The 11,252-nt window shown below is 50.0% G+C and overlaps 1 protein-coding gene across 1 annotated transcript; it reads left to right on the plus strand.

The window, feature by feature from the left end:
* Positions 1-10,509: 10,509 nt before the first annotated feature.
* On the plus strand, positions 10,510-11,252 carry LOC123065009 (17.5 kDa class II heat shock protein). The gene has a single exon (XM_044488384.1). It carries the CDS (start codon positions 10,582-10,584, stop codon positions 11,068-11,070), a length of 489 nt encoding a protein of 162 aa, XP_044344319.1. The 5' UTR covers positions 10,510-10,581; the 3' UTR covers positions 11,071-11,252.

Consider the following 11,252-nt stretch of genomic DNA (forward strand, 5'->3'; position numbering starts at 1 on the left):
TTTTCAATCAAATCCATGGACCCACGACGGCGCGTGGAGCTCCTAGCGAGCCTCTCGCCGGAGGGTTTGGCGACATATGAGGTGCTCAGGGCCCAGCTAGCCTAAGATGTGGACCAGTGCTTCGGTGAGTCCAAGGTGAGGCTAGAGAAGGGCGTGGAGGCGGTGTTCGTCGACCTCCATAAAAAATGTAGTCCAGTTCCCGGACGCGACGACACTGAGGGTGCCAAGGAAATCATGGATGCCACTGCGACCGAGCCTTCTCTGTCTACGTCGGCTGGGAGCCATGTCTTCTCCGACCCAATCACGGCCCCGACCTGGCGTCTTCGACTTCGTCAACGACAAGCACGGCCAGGCCTCTACGCGTCTCGAGCAGTTGCATCACCACTGACGGGTCCCATGAGTCGGAGGTTGCTGCCTCCTCCTCCAACCCCACTCCAGCGGCAGCGGCCACGTGCATCTCCTTGTCGAGCCCGAGTGTCGTCGCCCCTGCATCAGGCAGTGTTCCCTCCCTCGTCGTGTCGACAACCACTGGATCGACGAGCCCAAGAGGATACATCAGTGCAACATCAGACAATGGCCTTCCGGTGATTCCATCCAAGCTCACCGCATCCACAGGGCAATCTGCGGCCTTCTCCACCTCCATGGCAGCAGTCTCCGCCTCGCTCGGCCCTTCTCTCGCCATGCCCACCAAGTGCTCAACCAAGTGTCCAGGAGAAAATAACGGTTCAACAAGGGCCACATCCACTCCTACAGCAACACCATTATCATCTTTAACTAGTGTTGTTCCTACTATGTGTGAGGTTCACACAGATGTCAGCGGCATGGCGACGGTTTCTGCAGCGAGCAAGGTTGTCCTCCTCAATACACTGATGCCTGCCACATGCTCGACGTGGGGTGTCGACCACGACATCGACGGAGAAGACCTTGTGGCCATGTCCTTGCCTCCAGAAGGTGCACCTACAATTATCATCTGGCCTCCAGAGAACTCGCCAAGACCGCCCCTCAAGCAATCGGATGTCCTCGAGCTTGTCACAATGTCGCCCCACGCTTGTTCGACAGAAGGTTTCAACAAGAAAACCAGTATGGTGACTCCAGTTTCTACACTGGGCATCTTCAACACCACCAGAGAGCAGGACAAGTCACCACTAGTACCTTGTTTTGTTCAGACCATTGGTCCACCAGTTGCACCTCTCATAGATATATTGTATGGTGGCAAGAACTTAGGTATGTACCCATATCAAGTGCTTGGGTTACTATCACCTTGGGATCCAGGGGATAGCAAGATCAAGTGCTGGAATATCAGGATGATACCTCGGTGTGTTACACATTATGAGTTCTTGGCATTACTGTGGGATCCTGGACAGCATGCAAATGATTCAACTGCAATTAGTTGTGCTCGAGTTGTTGTATTCAATACTCAGTTCTCGGTTCTTGCATATTGTGTTGCCAATACAGTACCCTTTGCCTTTTCTCAGTTTGGTTTAGGAGCTATGGCGTTCTCCTGGCAATTGGGACAGTTCCTCAGTGCCAACCACTTATTAACCGTAGGTGATGGGCGTGTTATTCTCGTGAAGAGCTTTCTGTTTCCAAGCCAAAATGGCGGCAACAATTTGCCTTTTCTGAGTGGCACCCATTGGGCACAAATTTGGTTGCATGATATTCTTGTACAGACTGTACTTAGCCAAAGTGGCGCAGTTAGTTGTTTCTAGGAAACATCTAATCATGGGCAGAAGAATTCTTGCAGTTGGTGGTGGTCTGACCATGAGAGATTTCATTGTCCTGCAGTAGAAGTTGATCGCACTATGATATGGTGCTCTGTTGAACTGAAATCTTGGTCTTCTGGGCGTATCCTGAAGTCTGCATCAAGGGAATCCTACTCTTTGTGTCCTGGAGATGACATGCTGGAAGGTCACATTATTGGAGATGACATGCTGGAAGGTCACATTATCAGTGCAAAAAATTACTAGTGCTTTGTTTGCTAGGAAGGAGTTCCATGGAGATGAACATTTCTGGTTCCTTGGGTTTCCTTGTTCTGGTTAGATCTTGTTGGCTCTTGAGCACTTCAAATGGTCAAACGCCTGGCCACCTTGGAATTGTTTTCTGCCTGACTATGTGTATCCATGTACTTCTGAATTTTTTCAATGGAGATTGCTTGGGCACTTGCTTGCAGATATTCTGATGGTGGTACTGCACTCAAGAAACTGGTTGAGTTTATGAGGATTTTAGCGCTTGGGCAAATTTTCAGCAGGTTGAAGTTTAAGGAGAGTGGAGATTATATTGTGCAATCAATGGTTGAGGCTATGGACTTGCAATCAGTCTGCTATGTTTGTATTGAAGCCATGGATTCCTTGGAAATGTTTCTCTCTGAAAGAACTTGGTGTCCTGGTTCAAGCATGGTTGATGCTCAGGATTGTAGTGTTCTGGTTTTACCAGTGCCCAAACTCGAAGGTTTCATTCAATTGGTGTCCTGGCATGCTGTTGCTATATGTGTTCCAGAGACTATGAGCTACAGTCCTGCAGATGTTAATGGCCAACAAACGGGAACAGGTTATGCTGAATGCAACAGTACACTGCTTATTATGATAGCTACAGATTCAGTCCTCAGGAGAAAATGTATCAGTGCATCGTCGAGATGCTACAAATGCAATGGGACACATATCGCAACAAAATTGACGCAATGCAAAAATTGTTTGCTGCTCATTAATGATCTATCCCTGTCGGCTGGGATATTGTTTGCACTGGAGTATGCTGAATTTCAAGCAGCCTTGCTAGCTAATTGTGTTGTTATCAGATCGCTCAGTGTTGCCACAGCCAATGGGTTCTTACATGTTCCTGCAGCTGATTGTGATGCCCTGTTCAATTCCGAGGAGAAGCTATATCTGTGCATCATCCAAATGCTACAACTGCAATGGGACCCAAGTGATTGCTTTGTTTCAGTTTGGTGACATGAAAATCTTGCAAGCACACATGATGTCTGCCCCGGGCTTGGTATTACCACTCTTCACGTGACATGGGATCCGGGAGGTTCGACACAATATCAGTTTGTGGACCAGGCTGAAGACTGGATTCTAGATATTTTGCGAGTTCTATGGGATCCCGACGGCACTTTACAACATCGACTTGAGGGCGAGTCGAATCTTATGGGGGAGGGATTGTCAGCGACCTGGGCCTTGCTGGGCCTCAGGCACTACCTTGCCCACGAAGGAGACGCACTACATATACAGGGGGAGGCCTCCACGAGCAACTTGGCTTGGACCGGACAGCGACTTCGGCCGATAGGCTAGCTTATCTTCTATTCTTCTTCCTCCTCCTGCTATAATCCCCCTTCCTTCCTCCTCCAATCCCTCATGCAATCTAATCTTGTAATCAAATCCATGGAGATTGAGTGAATTATTGACAGAGAACCTTCACATCGTGCAATTGCCACGCCCAGGCCGTCGCTAACATCGATTGATGATAGTAAGCCGGTGCGGCCTCTGTCCTTCCCCCAGCCGTCGTCTGACACCACATGTTGGCCGAAGCTGGCTAAGGTTGCTCGCGTGAACGTCGCAATGTCCTAGCGTGTGCTGCACATTCGGCGCCCTGCGGAGGAGTCCGCACACGGCGACGGTGGCACATACCTCACCTCCCCTTACCACCACTTGACCCTCTTGCTGCTGGATCCGACCGTGGTAGGCCAGTAGCCATCCTGTGGATGTGTCGCTCCGCATACTCTTGACTGCATTGGCTCCAGTCGGTCCACCGCAGTACGACTCCATCCTCTCCGGCCGACAGACAGTGCAGAAGAACAGGTGAGTGGACACAGAAGGACAGAGTGACAGTGGAGAAGAACAGGTGAGCAAGGTTGACAAAATATCTGTACTGCTTATCCTGTTCTGTCCCAGTTCCCTACCTGACCACCCCCAGCTTGCAACAGTAGCAAATTGACGCCTATCTTCTTCAGTCGAGCAGATGAAAGATCAAATGAGAATTTCCCGTGGCCTCTCTAACAACTACTAACAAATAAAGATTCATGGAATTTTACTTCTCTTTGTGGACCACTTTTGTAGTTAACACAGCCCAAACCATGATGTCATTATGATATACTAACATTAGTTTCCTGCCGCTAGTTAGGGTTTTGTTCCTCGAGGGGCGATTCACCGCCGTCGAGACCTGTCCTTCCCCTCTCGCGAATCCCTCCCTGGCTGGTTCTCCTGGATCGCTAGGGGACCTGCTCGTTCCCTGGTCGGGGCGCTGGCTGTTTGGGAAGATCGGGGGCATAGGGCAGCTCCAGAAACCCGATATCCAATCTCGGGTTAGGGTTCAACATGGCAGCAGATGGATCCTCGGCTTCGGCGGGGGTCAGCGACGTTGAAAAGATGATGCAAGAGCTGGGCTTGAAGGAGGAAGATCTCGATGATGTGGTCTTCGACGAGAAGGAGGCACCGCAGGCGGCGGCCAGGTGGATTGCGGTGGCTAGGGTTAACTCTGAAAATCCCTATAGTCAATTTTGGTTCTTCAGAAACATGCGAGCTGCATGGGATCTTGCGCAGGAAGTCAAATTCAAGCCTCTGGGAGAGAATCTTTATACTATCCAATTCTCCTATTTAGGAGATTGGGAGAGGGTCATGCATGAGGGACCATGGCACTTCCGCGGAGATGCAGTCATCCTGAAGGAATATGACGGGGTGACGAAGCCGTCGAACGTCAGGTTGGACACAATTGAGATTTGGATCCAGATTCACGACGTACCACTCCTTTCCGCCCATCTGGTTCCACCCCTGGCTTCAAAGGTGGGAGAGGTTCTTTTCACTGAGTCCCAGTCGCATGATTTCACGGGGAACTTCTACCGTGTCTGGGTACGGATCAACGTCACCAAACCCCTCAAGAACGCTGTATCCATGATTAGGGGTGGCGAGAGGCAGATATACAAGGTCAAGTACGAGAAGCTTCCGGATTGGTGTGCGGTGTGCGGTATGCTGGGACATCTCTTCAAGGAACATGGAACAGGCATCCACCCTCCCTCGGCTCTTGTCTTTAAGGAGCTCAGGGCATCCTGGTTCATGAGGAACGGTGGCGGCCCTGGTGGCGGCCGTGGAAGCAGGGGGCGTAGAGGATGCCGTTCTGGAAGAAGAGGGGGCGGACGCCCTCGGGATGATGAGACTGACGCAGAGCAAACCGAACAAGATTTGGAGATGCTGGATGTTGAGAGGATCAGGAAGAGGGGCTCGAAACCAGCGGTGCAACAAGGCCAGGCTACGCCCCCAACCTCTGATCAGCCGTCGGCGTTGACAAACGGGACTGTGCTTGCATTGCCTCCCCCGGCGGTGCCCACCAGCCCAAGCGCAATACAGGAGTCAAAGCGAGCAAAGATGGTGGCGGAGACGGAAAAGGTTTCAGCGGTGAAGAACATGTTGCTAAGCAAGATCGACCCAAAGTTGGCAGGCCCGAGTGACGGGCACCACCGAGCCCAATGAATGTACTCTGCTGGAACTGTCGTGGCGCGGGCAAAGTCGCGACAGTCCGGGAACTTCACGAATTCGCGAGGAAATTTTCCCCTACCCTTTTGTGTATCATAGAAACCCAGCTTGAAGGCTCGAGGGTAGAAGCTTTAGCAAGAATTCTTGGTTTTGATCATGGTTATGTAGTTAGTAGTCGTGGTAGAAGTGGTGGAATAGGCATGTTTTGGAACAATGGAATAAATGTTGAGATCTTGAGTTACTCTGACTATCACCTTGATTGCTCGGTCCTTGAACTGGGAGATGATCCCTGGAGGTTGACTGTAGTATATGGCGAAGCTCAAACTCATTTGAGACACCAGACGTGGGACACGTTAAAAAACATCAGCACTTTGAGCAACCTCCCCTGGCTGTGTCTTGGTGATTTCAATGAAGTGTTACGTCCGGAAGAGCATGTAGGAATTGGACAACGCAGCAATGCACAAATCCAAGCTTTCAGAGATGTCGTCGATGTTTGCATGTTGCTAGACATTGGCTTTGCCGGTATCCATGGACTTTCGAAAAAAGGTCACGGGAGGAACATTTACTAGGGTATGGATCGACAGGGCCTTGGTCTCGGCGGAGTGGCAAGCTCGTTTTCCCTTGGCTGATCTCTTACGCCTAGTTGCAGCTACATCATATCATAGCCCTATTTTGGCGAGAATGAATAAAGAGCAACAGATTAACCCAAGGCCAAACTCGTTCAAATACGAGGTCATGTGGGAGGGTCATGATTCGTGAAGCAGCAAGATTTCGGAGGCATGGGCTAACCCTGGAGCCGCCACCGGAGTCGAAGAACTCAGAGCTAAACTTGCAACGCTGTCACAAGATTTGGGGCGGTGGAACAGGGATACGTTCGGGAGTGTTCGCAAAGAGATCAAACAGTTGAAGGGGGAGTTAGAGAAGCTCAGAACAGATGCTAGCTGAACTGCACCAACACACGTCAAGCTCAAGATCAACGAAAAACTGGTGGAGCTGTACCACAGGGAGGAAGTCATGTGGCGACAGAGATCAAGAGTGGAATGGCTCACCGCGGGAGACAGGAATACCAAGTTCTTTCACCTACGGGCAAGCATTCGCCGAAAGAAGAATATGATTAAAGCTTTGAAGAATTTGCTAGGGGTGCTAACAGATGATCCGGAGGAGTTGAAGGCCTTGGTAAATGATTTCTACAAGACTTTATATACCACGGAGGGGGTGAGCAACATGGAGACGGTCTTAAACAGTGTCCCATCAAAGGTAACGGCGGGAATGAATGAGATGTTGTGTGCCCTGTATTCTAGCGATGAGGTCAAGACAGCTCTGTTCCAGATGTTCCCAACCAAGGCGCCGGGTCCAGATGGCTTTCCGGCACATTTTTATCAGCGGCACCGGGAGCTTTGTGGAGCGGGAGTGACAGAGGCAGTGCTACGGATTGTGAGAGGGGAGGACAGCCCGGAGTGTATCAACGATACTATCCTTGTTCTTATTCCCAAGGAACAAATCCTACCATCTTGTCACAGTTTAGACCTATTAGCCTATGCAATGTTCTGTACAAGGTGGCATCCAAAGTTATTGCCAACAGGCTCAAGCAAATCTTACCGGATATTATATCAGAAGAGCAATCGGCCTTCGTCCCAGGAAGGCTCATTACGGATAACATTATAAGTGCGTATGAGTGTCTTCATTTTATGAAATGGAGTAAAGCGAAAGCCAACAGCTACTGTGCACTTAAGCTCGATATGATGAAAGCATATGATAGGTTGGAATGGGACTATCTGGAAGCCATCATGGGTAAGCTAGGTTTTGCCACAGCTTGGATAAAAACAGTTATGAGCATGGTGCGGTCAGTTTCCTTTTCGGTGCTCTTTAATGGTGAAAGGCTTAATCAGTTTATGCCGAGCAGAGGTATAAGGCAGGGAGATCCGATATCCCCTTATCTCTTCTTAATTGCTGCGAAGGGCCTTTCGTGCCTCCTGAAAACCAGTTCTTTGTCATCAAATATTGTTGGATTAAAGGTGGCACCCACGGCCCCGGTCGTTGACCACCTTCTTTTTGCAGACGACAGCCTGCTGCTTTTTAAGTCAGGGAATGAAGGGGCAGTAGCGGTATCAAACCTACTGGAAACATATTGTTTGGCATCAGGGCAGAGGATAAATCATGACAAGTCTTCGATTTTTTTTCAGTAGAGGATGCCCCAAAGCGGTGAGAGATGATATGAAGAATGTTATAAATGTGCACAACGAATCCCTTAGTGATCGGTATCTGGGAATGCCAACAGAGGTTGGTCACTCGAAGAACATTACCTTCAAATACTTGAGGGGTCGAGTCTGGGAAAAGGTGAGAGGTTGGATGGAAAAGCTGTTATCTTCGGCAGGGAAAGAGGTGTTGATCAAGGCAGTGGCCCAAGCAATACCAGTATACTCGATGGCATATTTTCGGCTTCCCCGGGGACTATGTGAAAGTGTTACTTCGCTAATCAGACAATTCTGGTGGGGAAGCAAACAAGGAAAACGGAAGCCCAGTTGGGTGGCGTGGGACGTGATGACTTTACCTAAGCATCTTGGTGGACTTGGCTTTCGGGATTTGGAGCTCTTTAACTTGGCCCTTCTAGCTCGGCAGTCCTGGCGTATGTTGCAAAACCCCCTGTCTCTGAGCGCGAGGATTTTGAAAGCAGTATATTATCCCGACACAGATATTTTTGGTGCAACTTTGGGACTGCACCCCTCACAGATTTGGCGCGCTATCTTAGATGGAAGAGACGTCATGGTTCAGGGTCTGGTGCGTAGAATTGGAGACGGAGAGACAACACAAATATGGGAGGAGAACCGGCTGCCTAGACCAAGTATGAAAAGGCCAATCACATCTCTTGTTCCTGATCCTCCGACGAGAGTGGCCGAGTTGATAGATCACACTACAGCAACCTAGAACGAGGATCTGGTCCGTTCGGTGTTCATACTGATAGATGCGGCAGCCATATTACAGATACCTCTCTATACACGACAGACGGATGATTTTTGGGCCTAGTCAGAGGATCGAAAGGGCATTTTTACAGTGCGATCAGCGTATCGGATGATTCAGCAAACAAAGCTCGGTAGGGAGGCATGGCTTTATGAGCAAGGGGCCTCTTCTGAATCCCTGGGCGACCGAGGATGGTCCGAGTTGTGGCGGATCAGAGTCCCTTCAAAGATCAAATTCTTCTTATGGAGGCTTGCTAAGCATTCAATACCCACGGTCGCTCTCCTCCATCACCGGAACATGCCAACGACCAGAGCTTGTTGTCTCTGTGGGGCGGTCGATACTTGGCGCCATGCTCTGGTGGAATGCACGGTCTCAAGAAGTACGTGGGCACTTTCTTCAGAAATTGTTCTTGACAAGCTAAGTACATGCAGAGAAGAAAATGCGAAGCGATGGACTTTTGGTATGCATGAAGCCCTAAATCAAGAGGATTTCCTTGTTTTTGTTGTTACACTATGGGCCCTGTGGGGAGCACGAAGAAAGGCCATGTACGACGACATTTTCCAAACACCTTTCGCCATCGACGGCTTCGTCAAATCCTTTATAGGTGAGCTAAAAGCCCTCCAGGAGCCAAGGGCAGTCGGAGACAGGGCGCCCTGTCAGCGTCCATCTCACTGGATTGCACCACCTATGGGGCTCATAAAAATCAATGTTGATGCCGCGGTTGGTCGAACGCACGGTGCAGTGGGAGCAATGTGCCGAGACCAAGATGGAATCTTCTTAGGTGCTTCAACAGTGGTGTTCCCCAACCTATCAGACCCAGGTACCCTCGAGACGTTGGCCATCAGGAAGGCAATGACGTTAGCAGATGATCTCTATGTCAGGAGGATCCAAATTGCTTCGGACTGCAAGGTGGCGGTCGGCGATATTCATCAACACTTCAAAGGGAGTTACGGTGCAATTGTGCATGAAGTCATGCATCTCAAATCTAGTTTTGATATTTGTAACATCGTTCACGAATTTAGGAGCTCGAATACCGAGGCTCACAAATTTGCAAAGTATGCTCTATCTCTTGGAGTTGGCCGCCATGTTTGGTTAGACCAACCCAACAATCTTGATTTCGTCCCTGTAAACATCGTGACGTCCTAATAAAGCTTTGCAGTTTGTCTCAAAAAAAAATTAGTTTCCTGCGGCAGATGAGTTCATCGTCATTGCTGGTAGATGTCCCGGATACATTACTTGATCCCACTCATTCTATTTACCTTTCCCCTAATTCCTTATTATATTTTTCTCGAGAAAACATGAAAAAAAAAACCTAAATCGACCAGACCCATCTACGTCATTTAAGCAGATGTTTTTCCATATCGTCTTTTGGTTAATCATCTCATGAACATGTTAACAAAAAGAAAATCACTACTGCGCTTCTTTTCTTTCTTAATGTGTATCTCTCAAACATTTACACTGTACCTTTTTCTTTTCTTAATGTGCATCTCTTAATCCCGCAGCAACGTACGAGGAATCAAGTAGTTTAAGACATGTGCATGCCGAAAGCAAAATATGAGAGCCGGACCGGATGTGTCCACGGAGTGGACGCGCGTCCGTAAATATATAGGGGCGGTTTTACCAAATCTGGCTGTAGATACTCTTATCTTGTATAGTAACACTTTCAAAAATTTAAATACCTCTCGGTAAGTACCGTACTCCCTTCGTTCCTAAATATAAGTCTTTGTAGAGATTCACTACATACAGAGGAAAATGAATAAATCTATTCTTAATATGCATCTATATATATTCATATGTGGTTTATAGTGGAATCTCTACAAAGACTTACATTTAGGAAGGGAGGAAGTAGTAGTTAGGGAAAAAAATCTCTCTGCTTGCCGCTCAGAAGGGGAGACACTTGCCGGTTGCCACGACACGTCATGCCTGGCCCCAAATGAAATGTGGGGCCAAATGCGACCGCTCCAGAACGTTCTCCATCAACGGCGGTAGTACTCCCTGCCGCACAGCGCAAGTTCCACCACGTTTCAGAAGTTTCCATCACCTTCCAGACAGTCTCCGGCGACCTATATAAACTCCTTCCTCCTCCCGTCGCATCACAACCAAAGCATCCCACAAAATATCAACAAGCAGTCCAACGCCGAGGAGATCGATCAGCGAGCTGAGAATGGAGGGCAGGATGTTCGGGCTGGAGACCCCGCTGATGACGGCGCTGCAGCACCTGCTGGACGTCCCGGACGGCGAGGCCGGCGGGCCCGGCAACGCCGGCGGCGAGAAGCAGGGCCCGACGCGCGCCTACGTCCGGGACGCGCGCGCCATGGCGGCCACCCCGGCCGACGTGAAGGAGCTGCCGGGCGCGTACGCGTTCGTGGTGGACATGCCGGGGCTCGGGTCCGGCGACATCCAAGTGCAGGTGGAGGATGAGCGGGTGCTGGTGATCAGCGGCGAGCGCCGGAGGGAGGAGAAGGAGGACGCCAAGTACCTGCGGATGGAGCGCCGCATGGGCAAGCTGATGCGCAAGTTCGTGCTCCCCGAGAACGCCGACATGGAGAAGATCTCCGCCGTGTGCCGCGACGGCGTGCTCACCGTCTCCGTCGAGAAGCTGCCGCCGCCGGAGCCCAAGAAGCCCAAGACCATCCAGGTCCAGGTCGCCTGAGATGCATCGTGTGCGCGTCGAATCGAAGCAGAGTGTGAGTGAGTAGCGAGTTTCCTGCGATGAGCGATGGTCTGTCTGTCTCTTTGGTTTCGTCTGCTAGAGGGTGTGTGCCGTGTCACTGGTGATGGTTCGATGTTTCGTTAATGGAAATGGGGATGTTCTCCGGCTTCGCCTGAATAAAA

The sequence above is a fragment of the Triticum aestivum genome, chromosome 3B, assembly GCF_018294505.1.
Source record: "Triticum aestivum cultivar Chinese Spring chromosome 3B, IWGSC CS RefSeq v2.1, whole genome shotgun sequence".
NCBI classification, from domain to species: domain Eukaryota; kingdom Viridiplantae; phylum Streptophyta; class Magnoliopsida; order Poales; family Poaceae; genus Triticum; species Triticum aestivum.

Coding starts and splice junctions, on each gene's coding strand:
- LOC123065009 (XM_044488384.1), top strand. CDS start 10,582: ATGGAGGGCAGGATGTTCGGGCTGGAGACCCCGCTGATGACGGCGCTG.